The sequence below is a fragment of the Manis pentadactyla genome, chromosome X (genome assembly GCF_030020395.1).
Source record: "Manis pentadactyla isolate mManPen7 chromosome X, mManPen7.hap1, whole genome shotgun sequence".
Classification (NCBI taxonomy): domain Eukaryota; kingdom Metazoa; phylum Chordata; class Mammalia; order Pholidota; family Manidae; genus Manis; species Manis pentadactyla.
In genome coordinates, this window is record NC_080038.1 from 39,227,301 (window position 1) to 39,240,731 (window position 13,431).

Consider the following 13,431-nt stretch of genomic DNA (forward strand, 5'->3'; position numbering starts at 1 on the left):
TTTGAACATAGAAAATTCTCTAAGTGGTTTCATATGTATTTTGCTGTTTACTGATAAACAATATGAAGACATTGCATAAGAGTTTCAGAAAATGTTAATTTCCATTTTCCCCCCACATTTTTACCAGTATAAAATTTTATTACACTTGAGAATCTTACTTGAAAATCTAACATTCTTTTTTTATGAGGTATAATTGACATAGAACATTCTAGTAGTTTCAGGTACACAGCATAATGATCCAATATTTATTATATTTATTTCAAAATAATCACAGTAAGTCTAGTTAACATCTGTCACCATACATAATTATAAAATTATTTTTCTTGTGATGAGAACATTTAAAGCTTACTCTCAGCAACTTTTAAATATGCAGGACAGTGTTGTTATTAACTGTAGTCACCATGCTGTACATTATATTCTGTAGCATTTATTGCACATCAGCTTCTTTTAAAGGTCTCTCTACCAATTCTAATGTGCACATAAAAGTTTTCATTTACCCTCTCCTCACTTAATTTTTAGGTTGACAAAAACTACTATTAATTTTTTCCAGAGCCTTTGATACCTTGAGATAGATTTAGGGGTATGGGATGTCCTATTTTGGAATTGAGTTTGGAGTAAGGTAATTGTGGGCTTGACATTTTGTTGATTGGATTAAAGGAAACAACTCAAAAGAAAAAGTTCTTTGCCCTTTGTGCCTTGAGCTCTTGGTCATTCTTGGAAGTGAGTTCCCTTGTGAGAACAAATAAGACTATCACATTCTGGAGTAGCTTTGGAAAATCTTAATCCTTTGATCAGATTTGGTCTCTAAGGAAGGTCAAGTTGATTTAAGAGATAGCCTAGATTCTGTTCAAGTGCAGATCTGAGGTAGGATAATGATATTGAACTTCTTTCTGTGTATTCGACATTTATTACTGTGTCTATGAGCAGGGAGGCCCCAGAATTCTAAATTTCATGATCTTAAATGTCACTGTCTACTGGGAGGTGGGTATGGTGGGAATCTTGTTGTAGTGTTTCTTAAAACTTGTATTACTGATTTTGAAATGGGGACATAATTGTGACTCATACTCTGTTTTCCCTCTTTAAGCATTATCTGCATACCAGAGGTACTACAGTTTACAATCTGACTACTGGAAGGTAAGTGCAAACTGCATGCCTGTTCCCTATTTGATTTTGGGGAGATTATTGCTTGTTATACCAGAAATGAAATGTGCCCTTGCTTTTCTCCTTTGTTTTGTTAATTACCTAAAAATATTACTTCTAAGGAAAAGGGATTGGAAAAAGAAAAATGTTCTTTGTATTGTCTTGCATGAACCATCTTGTATTTTATTAAGAGTTTGATTACTCTGACAGAATTTATTGGCCAAAGGTGATCCAAAGTGTGAAAATTTAAAAGCAATCAAAACTAATTTACAACAAAATGATATTTTGGTTTTCTTGGCTTACATTGGTACCTGGGAATAAAAGAAGGCTGAAGATGAAGATGGGTGTCTGAGGCTGAAAATGGAAGACGTTAATAGGAAAGTTAAAATAGAAATCTTTCTTGCTGTAGTCTGTAATTGGAGCTCTGAAGACAACTGAAACTAACCATTTTTTAAAAGGCTTACCTAAATGAAGAACTGTGCATAACAATGAATTGTCTGTTTTCATAGTTTTAAGCAATGCATAGTTACCTGGGCATCATTACCAGTTACCTTTCACATCATGTTTACTTTTAAGTATAAGTTAATTGACCAGTGCGGTTTCTTTAATGTGAACTGCCATTTCAGATTTTTAGGTGATTTTACTTTTCTGTCATCTAGTTGTCTTTCTTTTTGATTTATAGAAGTAATATATTCTGGATTTTTAAAAATGTGAGAATATCTTCTCTGTAGTCTGTGGCTTATCTTTTTTTTTTAAGATTATTGAAGTATAATTTACATACTATAAAATTCAACCTCTTTATGCAATTCAGTGACTTTTAATAAATTTCCAGGGTGTGCAACCATAACCGCAGTCCTATTTTAGGATATGTCCATCTCCCCATAATGAAACCTCATGCTCAACCACTTGGCAAGTGCTGATCTACTTTCTGTCTCTATGTATTTGTATTTTCTGGATATTTCTTATAAATGGAATCATATAATATGTGGTAGTTTGTGACTGACTTCTTTCACTTAGCATATGTTGATCCATTTGTAGCATATATTAATACTCTATTCCTTTTTATTGTCTAACAGTATTCCATTATATAGATATACCACATTTTATTTATCCATCTATCGGTTGATGGGCATTTTAGTTCTTTCTACTTTTTGGCTGTGGTGCTGCTATGAACATTTGTACACGTTTTTGTGCAGATGTGTATTTACAGTTCTCTTGGGTAGATGGCCAGAAATGGAATTGCTGGGTTATAAAGTAAGTCTATGTTAAACATTTTGAGAAAGTCAAAACTTTTTTCCAAAGTGGCTTGTAAGTCCAGGGAGTGGAAATCCTGGGGCAAAATACCTCTAAAAACCAAAATCAGTCAAAGGGAGAAATAAAATTTAAAACCCGTTTATTGCTTACAAACTGCATGCAGTCTAGGGCCGTCTTTCTCCTCTGCTCCTAAAGAAGCAAGCAACTAAGCAAGCCAGTCCCTCCCTTTAAACTGTCAGGTTCAGACACACCCTCGGTCGCCCAGGTAATCCCATTGATAGGGAGATGAACTTCTCTCCACCCCTGAGGATATGCAAATGCACTAAAGCATTTTGAAAATGTTACAATTTTACCCACAGGCCACTCCTCCAGAAATACCGCCTTACAATCTACTCGGTCCCCTTCTTCCGCAATGTCCCTGGGTGAGAAAACTGGAGCATTGTGACCAGACTGACATAACAATAGCAACAGCATAAAAGCATGACAATCCTCAAGGCAGAGGATTCAGCGAGGTTCAAAGTCTTATGCACATTAAGTCCATAGCTCGTCCACTCCATAGGCAGGCAATAGCTGAGGATTGAGAGCAGTCATCATGCGGCAGCTGCAGCCAGGGGATGCACGCATTCAGGCCACTAGGACTGTAGGAGAAAATAACCTTAAGGGCAATAAGATACATGTTTTAATGATACCAGCATAGGCAAATCTTGTCTATCAGGTAGGATACATGCAAGAGAGTGGTCTTGTGATGAAACAGTGGCAGGAATGGGATCTCGTCCTGGTCTAGTATACCAGACTTTCACCCCCTCCCTGTGGGAGTTACAGATGGGTCAATATATAGGGCTACGGGTGGTACATGCACTGACCATAAAGATAAAACAAAACTTCCCCACAAGATGCTCTTACCTCCTGGACGTTTTGGGTACACTACTGTGACCTTTGGGGGCCATTCAGCTGTTACTCCAGGAATAAACAGGAGGCCAGTTTCCAGGCCTTTCGCCCAAGGTGCCAGAAGGGCCAGCCATTGCTGGTCCATGTGTTGAAATATCCAGGGCCAGGTCCATTCAACAGTGTCTCTAGGGCTTTAATGCAGTAGGGGCTGGCAGCAGGATATTGCCCTGCTAGCCTTATCCTGGCTAGAATAACTCTTCTTTGGTGTGGATGTACAATTGTATAGGAGAGGCTGCAAGGTGTGTGAGCATATCCACAGGGCTCAAAGCTCCTTTATGTGGCTTCTCATTCAAACGCTGCAGCACTGTCCATAGGAGAACTGACCAACCCCGTAGACTATTGGTGTCCCACTTCAGGCCAGAATTCAACAAACCATTGTACCTCTCTATCATGCCTGCCCCAGTAGGATTATATGGTACATGAAAATCCACTTTATTCCTAATTGCTGCACCCATTCTTGTAATGCATGTCCAATAAACTGGGTGCCTTGATTGCTTTCAATCACCTGTGGCCAGCCATAGACTGCAAAGACGCTCCAGGCCCCTCTTGGTGGTTTGCTGATCTGCACGACATGCAGGGAAAGCAACGAATAGTCCAGTAGCCGTCTCCACACATATCATGGCATACTGATACCTTCTGATATGGGCAGAGGCCCAATATAGTCCATTTACTACCTGACAAAGGGGTATTGGCCCCCTTACTATTGTCCCATGTTGCTGTGGGACTTTGTGTAAGTCCCTCTTAGAGCACACAAGGCACTTGTTCTGGGCTCTGCTGACTTCTTCAAAGGTCAATGTCAAGACCCACAGAAGGACTATAGCCCACATTGTCTTTTGCCCTGCATGCAACAAATGCTGGTGTAGCCACTGGGCCACATCAGAGGCAGGCTTACCTTCTAGTCTGCGCACCTGGGCCACCGTGTCTGCTTCATCATTCCCTGGGGATGCCAAAGGCAAATGGCCAGTCACATGATACATAGTAACAGTCTTAGTCTGACCAGAGGCCCATAGGTCTTGCCACAACTCTTGCCCCCAAAGGGGCTGGTGACTAACCATCCAGTTGGCATGATACTATGTCGGTAGCCACAGGGTCAATCCCTGATAGACGGCCCAGCTGTCAGTACAGACAACTATGGAGGAAGGTTTCTGGGTGATCACGAGCCATACTGCCTGCAACTTAGCCAATTGACTGCTCTTCCCCTCTCCATCCTCCATCCATATTGTCTCAGTCTTAGGATGGAAAGCCACAGCCCTCCACTTCGGGGGCTGCCCACTACTGGAGCCGTCTGTGTACCAAGCATCTTCAGGTTTAGGGGCTTTTCCCTCCTGATAAGGAGTCTCAGCTACCAAGGGCTGAAAAGCAAGTTCTTCCTGCTTTTTACTGGTATAGGTTACTGGCCCCAATAAGCCTTGGAGTTCTCCACCTAAGGGGCTAGTAGAGAGGGCAGTGTGCTGCTGTAAATATGCACCCCATTTGGCCAGTGTAGGTGTCTGTGCCACTAGACTCCACGGCCTTTGGGTCTAGTCTCGCACTCACCCCATGATGGGATAGGTGGTTATTATATTGGTCAGAGCTGTTCCAGCAATGAGCTCCATAGCCAGCAAGGCATGGTACACAGCAGCCAGTTGCTTCTCTGTCAAGGTGTACTGGACCTCTGCTCCTTTCCATAGTTGTCACCAGAATCCAATAGGTTGGCTTGTCTGTTCAAGCTGTTGCCAAAGACCCCATCCATAACCATCTTTGGTTACATAAACATCTAGTTCATAGGGCCTCGATGAGTCCATTACATTCAAGGCCTGTATGGCCTTGACTGCCCGCTTTGCAACAGTAAAATCAGCTACACATGTCTCATCCCAGTTCCACCTGATGCCCTTTCATACGAACAGGTATAAGGGCTTCAGAATTTGTGCCAAGTGCGGGATAAACATTTTCCAGTAGCTGAAAAAACCCAAAAACTCTTGTAATACTGCCACAGTGGTAGGGGTGGGGAAAGCCTGGACCTTGTCTATAACTGCTTCAGGAACAACTTTAGTTTTACCCGACTAGACAACTCCCAAGAATTTCACAGACAAACCAGGTCCCTGAACCTTGGTGCTGTTCACAGCCCATCCTTTTCTCCTGTAGATGTTGCAACAGTCTAGGAACTGCCCCTTCTAAATCTGAAAGAGAATCAGATGTAAGCATGATATCATCAATGTAGTGATACAGCCACAGTGTTTGTGGTTTCCTCCATGTGGCCAAGTCCTGGGCTATAAGTCCATGACAGATGGGGGACTTGTGGAGATATCCCTGGGGAAGGACAGTGAATGTCCACTGCCGGCCTTCCCAGGTGAAGGCAAAATGTTCCTGGCTTTCTTGTGCTATGTCAATAGAGAAGAAAGCATTAGCAAGGTCTACTACAGAATGATACATTCCCAGTTTGCGGCTGAGGGTGTCCAGAATGTCTGGTATAGAGAGGAAAGCAGCATGCAAAGGGGGTGTGACTTTATTCAATTCCCTGTAGTCTACAGTCATACACCAGGAGCTGTCTGGCTTTCTCACTGGCCACACTGGGGAATTGAAAGGACTATGAGTGGGCTTTATGATGCCCACTCTCTCCAATGTCCTTGTTCCCCCCAGGCAATTTATATTGCTTAATATTTGTCACCCACCGAGATACAGGCAGAGCTACAGGTGGGTGCTTAGCATGTCTCCTCAGAACTGCCTTTACCACAAGTTACCCTCAGTCTGAATTCACCTGCAGTGGTCTGTAACCACAGGCCCTGCGGGGTATCTACCCCCAAAATATATTCAGGGGTGGGAAAAATGTACATGGTATACTCCTTTGGGGTATACATCCAATGAGATTTGGGCTTTCTTCATTCCAATTGCCTTACCCCCATAGCCATCTATCACAGCAGGGGTCCTGGGAAAACGCTCAGAGTTGCCGTGAACCAAAGAACACTCAGCTCCGGTTTCCACCAACACCAGGACATGTTGTACATTCACAGGGGACCAATGAATTGCTAATTCTACATGTGGCCTTTGTTCTCCACCATGTCTCCCAAGGTGGGGACTTTGACCCCTCCCCTCTCCCCTCAGTAGAACTGCGATGCCCAATCATTCTCCTGTGTGGTGAGCATTCACGCGAATCCTGAGTACTGTCTCCCATGAAATTTTGCAGGGACACAGTCCAGGCATGAGGCCTTGACTCTGGTTTCCATGTCCTGGACCTCAGCTGGAACTGCTGCTCTGGCTTTAATTGGTGCCACAGTTCTAACAAGATCCCATTGGGTTGCCCATCGAGTTTTTCTTTCACTACCCCGGCCTTTATCAAATCAACCCACATCTGGGTCCTTGAGACCTTCACAGGGCCTTTTGCACTTTCAGTCGTGGCCCATACTTCCCTTCGTGCCCTATTGTTTCAACCTCCCCCAGATCTGCTAAAGTACGAGTATCCTCACTTATGAGTTGCCCTAGGTGGGGTGCAAGAGTATTCCCTTGGGATCCAAGAGAGATGTGGGAGCTGTATGCAGTACCAATATTCTCATTCCTATAGTGGACACCTCCTCATCAGGGCCCTGGGGGTCCATATTATAGATGATATTTTTCATACCCAATTCCCGCAGCACCTGTTGAAGCTCTGCATATGTTTTCCAACTACTGGGAAAATATGGTAAGTCACCCTGATTAGGCCAAACTATCCTGATGGCAGCTGTCAGCCATTCCAGGAGTGTCTGATTCCCTGAGGTGTGATGGGCATTTTGCAACTGCTGCCCGTGGGAAGGGTGAGTCATCAGGGAAACCATTCTACTCATCTCAGTACCTGACACAACGTTTTCCACCCCCATATCCCAGAGATGCAAAAGCCACGTAGGCACAGATTCCGATGGTCTCTGCCTATACCAGACACTCATGTCCCACCAGCTCATCCTGGGTATAGGGACAGAGCATGGAGTGCTCCACAACCTGGGGAGGGGGCTGCTCCTCCCCGAGGAGCCCATGGTTGTTTTGTTTTTATTTTCTCAATTCCATCTGGGCGGGCCTTTAAAACAGGAGAAGATGGTACCTCTGGTGGTGGCCTGGTTAGCAGATCTGCCAGTGGCCCTGCCTCCTCCTCTTCTCCTTTGGGCTTCTCCACCAATGGCTCCTCCTTCACCATTTCTGGGGCTGAAGGCACTACTCTTTCCTCCCTCTCTCCCTCGGCCTCCTGCAACTTTTCCTGCCACCTCCCCCCTTGCCACTAAGGAGTCTTCTAGGAGCATGACCTGTCTTTCCAATAACTGTCTTCTTTAACAGTATCCCGTAGGTTATTGCCCAGTTCATCCAAGCGATGCTGAAGTGTGTCTCTCTCCCGCCTAAGTCCCTCGATAATCCTCTCTTTCTCCTGTATAACATTTTTCATTATCTCGATGAAAGGAGACCCTACAACACCAGCTGCTGCACGGCCCCCTAAGGTCTCCAAGCAGTCTTTCTACTCATGGAGGGCTAATTCTGCAGCTTCCAGTGTTTCCACCCTTCCCTACTTCTGGGGAATGCCCCACCCCTGTAGGAGGTACTTTACCCTAGACCAGTTCCCCAGTTGGGGTTCCCAAATTGGAAGCCCCACAGCTGGGGGGATAATAACAGATGAAGCAGCACCCTCTGCTGCTGCATCCACTGGGGCAGCCCTCCCAAAGGTTGCACCCATTATGACAGAGTTCAGGTTTAGAGGCACCCTGCCGACTGCTGCCAGATGTAAGTCCAGGAAGAGGAAATCCTTGGCAAAATACCTTTAAAAACCAGAATCAATGAACGGGAGAAATAAAGTTTAAAACCTGTTTATTGCTTACAAACTGCAGTCCAGGGCTGTCTTTCTCCTCTCCTCTGGAAGAAGCAAGCAAGCAAGCCAGCCCCTCCCTTTAAACTGTCAGGTTCAGACACACCCTTGGTTGCCCAGGTAATCCCATTGATACTGAGACAAACTTCTCTCCACCCCTGAGTATATGCAAATGCACTAAAGCCAAGCGAGATATTCTGGAAATGTTACAATTTTACCCACAGGCTATAATATTTTATATTCTTGCCAATGATGTATGGGGTCCCAGTTTCTCTATACCCTCGTCAATAACTTGTAACTGTCCAGTTTTTGAGTGTAGCCATCCTAGTGGATGTAAAGTAGCATTATACTATGGTTTTTATTTGCATTTTTCTAATGACCCTCAGTGTTGAGCATCTTTTTATGAACACATTAGCTATTTGTATATATTCTTTGGTGAATGTTATGCAAACTCTTTGTCCATTAAAATTTTTTTTAAAAAAATTAGTGTGTTGTAAGAGTTATATATTCTGGATGCAATCCCTAATTGGATATAAATTTGCAAATATTTTCTCAAATTCTCTAACACGTATTTTTACTTTTTTGATAGTATATTTTGAAATGCAAAAATTTTAATTTTGATGGCTTCCAATTTTTCAACTTCTTTTATTGCTTGTGCTTATTGCTTTTGGTGTTGTACCTAAGAAATCTTTGTCTAACACAAGGTCATGGGTGTTTATTCCATAGTTTATTCAACCAGTTCTTTAGTGTTTGCTTTTACAGATAATACTGCAGTAAATAGTAAAAGTGTCTTTTCATATTTTTGTTAGTGATTCTTTGGTATAGATTTCTTTTTAAGTGGGTTTGTTGGGTTGAAAGGTAAGTGTTAAATGACGCTCCCTTAGGAGTGTTTGTTTCCTCTTGGTTTGAACCAAGAAAGTTCTGTCAGCAGGTTTTTTGCTAATGTGATAGGTGTGAAATGGTGTCTAATTATTTTAACTTCATTTTCTTAATTGTTAGTGAGATTGAGTTTTTTAAAATGAAAGTTTAAAGACTATTTGCTTTTCTTTGAAATATTTGTTCATATCCCTTGCCCGTCTTTTGGGCTGTTGTTTTCTTACTCTATTTTATATAGCCATATTTTATGTATAATGGTGTATTTATTCTTTACCTGTGGTATAGGTCACAGTTTGCCATTTGTTTTACTTCTCTTTTATGCATTTATGTTTGCCCATGCAGAAGTTTATTTCTATGTAGTCAAATTTATCAGTATTTTCCTATGTTACATTTGCATTTTGAATCATAGGATAGTTCCTTGTCGTCCCCCCCCCCCCCCCCCCACACACACATCCAGGTGTTAGGGAATTTCACCTGCATTTTCTTTTAGTACTTGAATGATTTTTGTTAGGCTGGAGGAAGGAAAAACAAGGATATGCAAACAGAACAGAGAGATATCATAAAAGGAGAACAGACCAGACCCCAAGGTCTGTGCCTTATGTGCCTTTTTTCCTTCCAAGAGGGAGGAGGCAGACATCCAGGTCTTAGTTGGCACATCAGAAGGATGGAATTCGGAAGAATTTGTCCAGGAAGAGGAAATCCTTGGCAAAATACCTTTAAAAACCAGAATCAATGAACGGGAGAAATAAAGTTTAAAACCTGAAGGAAAAAAGTTTCTAGTTGTCTATCATGTCACCTTTAGCCAATCATACCTCTCCACGCCCCCTAGGATAGCTTGCCCACTCCTCCCCCTCCTAACCCCTTATAAGCCCCCACCTCCCTGACTGGGTGCGACTTCCCCAGCCTGCGTCCCTGCAGACTGGTTAACCTCGTCCGGGAATTGCGCTCAAATAAACTGCCTGGCCCTTTTTTGCCTCTCGTTGCCTGCTTATTTCGGTTAGAATTTATCTTATAATTTTATTTCTTAATTTAAGCCTGTGATCCATTTTGGATTTATCCTTCATTTATAATAAAGTGTAAGGAACATCCTAAGTTTATCTTTTTCCTTATGGTAATTATCCCAACAAAATACATTGTTGAAAAATCCATCTTTTCCTGCACTTACTTTAGATGTTGGCTCACTTGTTTGCTAAATTTTCATGTAATTTTGTCTATGGATTTTCTGGTCTATTTTGTTAGTCTGTTCATGAACTGATACCATACTATTTTACTTACAGTGGTCTTAGATTATGTTTTGGCACATAGCAGTTCTAGGGCATTGTTACTGTTTTTAGGATTTCCCTGGCTGTTATTTGTTGCTTCTTTTTCAAGTAAACTATCTAACTTGTTTAGCTCCACAAAAATATCTGATGATTTTTTTTCTCCAGCTTTTTTGAGGTATAATTTACATTATTTTAAGCATACAAATTTGCTGTCTTAACCATTACCACAATTAAGATTTTCATAGAATGTTTTCATCACTTATAGCATTCCTTTGTGCCACCTTTCCAGTTGATTCCCATTCTTGACCCCTGGTCCCAGGTAACTAATTAGTTACCTTCTTTCTATCTCTCTAATTTTGCCTTTTCTAGAATGCCACACAACTGGGTTCAAACAGCATGTATTCTGCTTTTGATGTCTTTCACTGGGTATGTTTTCTTTGAGACTCATCCATGTTGTTGTGTATTTCAGTATTTTGTGTGCCTTTTTATTGTTTAGTACTTTATAGAATGATCATGCTGTAATTTTTCCATTTATCAGTTGTTAGGCATTTGGGTTGTGTCCAGCTTTTGTTAAAAAGGAATGAAGTGTTGTGAACATTATTTGTCTTTGTGTGGACATATATTTTCTCTTGGTATAGATAGATACACCTAGGATTTGGAAATGCTGGATCACATTGTGGCTGTAGGTTTAACTGACAAACTTTTCCCCAGTGGCTGTACCGTTTCACATTCCAACTAGCAGTGTTTGATTTTTTTGATTTTCCCACTTGTTCTACATCTTGGCTAGCATTCGGTATTGTCAATCTGTTTAACTTTAGCCATTTTAGTAGGTAACTAGTAGTTTTTCATATTGGTTTTATCTGCATTTACCTGATGATAGTGATGTTGAGTATCTTATATTGCCATTGGCCTTTCTTATGCATTCTTTTGTTAATTATCTATTCACATTTTTGCTCATTTAAAAAATTTTTTGGCTTCTTAATTGAGTTGTATGGGCTCTTTACATATTCTGCATGAAAAGCCCTTGTTAGATACATGTTTTGGAAATATTTTCTCACAGTCTGTGGCTTGCCTTTTCATTTTCTTAATTGTGCCCTTTGAAGAGCACATGTTTATGATTTTGATTAAGTCTAATAAATTTTTTTTATAGTTTATGATTTTTGTTAAATCTTTGCCTATCCTGAGATCATAAAGATTTCCGTAGCTTTTCCCCCTAGAAGTTCTGTAGTCATATTTCTTCTGTTTTAGATTAGGATGTATTTCAAGTTGTTCATAATGTGAAATGAGCATCAACACATCAATGTGCATAAAATACCCCACCCTGGTTATTTCAGCATCATATTTTGGCAAGTCTGTCCTTCAAAATTGAATTATCCTTTTCTCTTAGACAAAAGTCAATTGGCTATTTAATTTTGTTATCTATTTCTAGATTCTCTGTTGTATTCCAGTGATTTGTATGTCTATTTTTAAGTCAACATTGCACTGTTTTGTTACTGTAGTCTTGAAATCAGCATTGTAAGTGCTCTGTGTTCTTTTTCAAAGTTGTTTTGGGTTTTCTAGGTCCTTTGCCTTTCCTTACAATGTTTAGAAGCAGTTTGTCAATTTCTCCCAGGAAATTGATTTTGATTGGGACTGCATTGTATGCATGTACCCAATTTGGGGAGAATTTGTCTTCCATAATAATGCATTACTTATCTAATGAACATGGTATGTCTCACTATTTTTTAGGTCTTTAATTTCCCTCAGCAAAGTTTTCATTGCACATTTTTGGTTAAATTTCAATTTTAATTTTTTGATGCTGTTGTGATTGGAGTCATTATAAAATTTTATTTCCAATTGTTTGTTGCTGTGATATAGGGGTACAGTAGATTATTGTACACTTACCTAGCATCCTGCTGTCAGTCCGGGGAAAGGAAATCCTGGGCAAAATACTCCTAAAAACCAAAATCAGTCAAAGGGAGAAATAAAGTTTAAAACCCGTTTATTTCTCACAAACTACAGTCTCAGGCCGTCTTTCTTCTCTGCTCCAGCAGCCACAACACCGGCCCTTCCCCTCACCTCTCAGGTACCGATAAGCCCTCTGTTGCCCAGGTAGTCACCCATTGATATGGGGATGACTTCTCCACCCCTGAGGAAAGATGCAAATATACTAAATCCATACTTCTTTCCACCTCTGAATGCCTTTTGATATGCAGATATACTAAAGCCAGGCGAGATACTCTGGAAATGTTACAATTTTACCCACAATCCACCCCTACAGAAATCTCGCCTTATGATTTACTCAATCCCCGTCTTCTGACCAATCTAGTAACATGCAATAGTAACAGTAATAAAATATTGATAATCCTCAAGCCAGAGGATTCAGCCTATGCAGATTAAGCAAATGTACTTTACAGCACAATCTCTCACTAAGCACAAAAATACATTTCTACACTTGTTTACTCATTCCTAACAATCATGCTAAATTGCTCACAAAACTTTTACCAAACATTAGACAAAGTCAAGCCTCTCTTTAAACATTATTTTCTTGACAGCAGCAACACAATCATAATTCTCAAGCCAGAGGATTCAGCTAGGTTCAAAGTCCCATGCAGATTAAGTCCAAAGCTCGTCCATTCCAGCCATCACGTGGCAGCTGCAGCCAGGGTGTGCATCCAGGACACAAAGACCATAAAAGCAAATGCCAGCTTCCAGGCCTTTTCCCCAAGGTGCCAGAAGAGCCAGCCATCGCTGATCCATGTGTTGAAATGTCCAGGGCCACGTCCATTTTACTCCTAATTGCTGCACCCATCCTTGCAACACATGTCCAATAAAGTGGGTACCTCGATCACTCTCAGTAACTAGCGACCGACCATAGGCTGCAGAGAGACAATTTAGGCCCCTCTTGGTGGTTTGCTGCACAATGTGCAGGGCACTCCTTCCGGGCTCGGCTGACTTCTTCAAAGGTGGAAGGCAAGTCCCACTGATAGGCCCATATTGTCTTTTGCCCCATGTGCAACAAACACTGATGTAGCCATTGGGTCACATCAGAGGCAGGCATTCCTTCTAGCCAGCGCATCTGGGCCAATGTGTCCGCTTCATCATACCCTGGGGATGCCAAAGGCAAGTGGCCAGTCACATGATATATGGTAGGTGTCTGTGCCACGCCACTCC

At 41.6% G+C, this 13,431-nt stretch overlaps 1 protein-coding gene across 13 annotated transcripts in view; it reads left to right on the forward strand.

Moving 5' to 3' along the window:
• KDM6A (lysine demethylase 6A) overlaps nucleotides 1-13,431 on the forward strand; it is a 267,811-nt gene that overhangs the window by 108,043 nt on the left and 146,337 nt on the right. For all 13 annotated transcript variants that reach the window (XM_057495767.1, XM_057495768.1, XM_057495770.1 and 10 more), the window contains exon 4: nucleotides 1,085-1,134. In XM_057495767.1, the coding sequence (XP_057351750.1) occupies nucleotides 1,085-1,134 (50 nt within the window). The remainder of the gene's footprint in view (nucleotides 1-1,084; nucleotides 1,135-13,431) is intronic.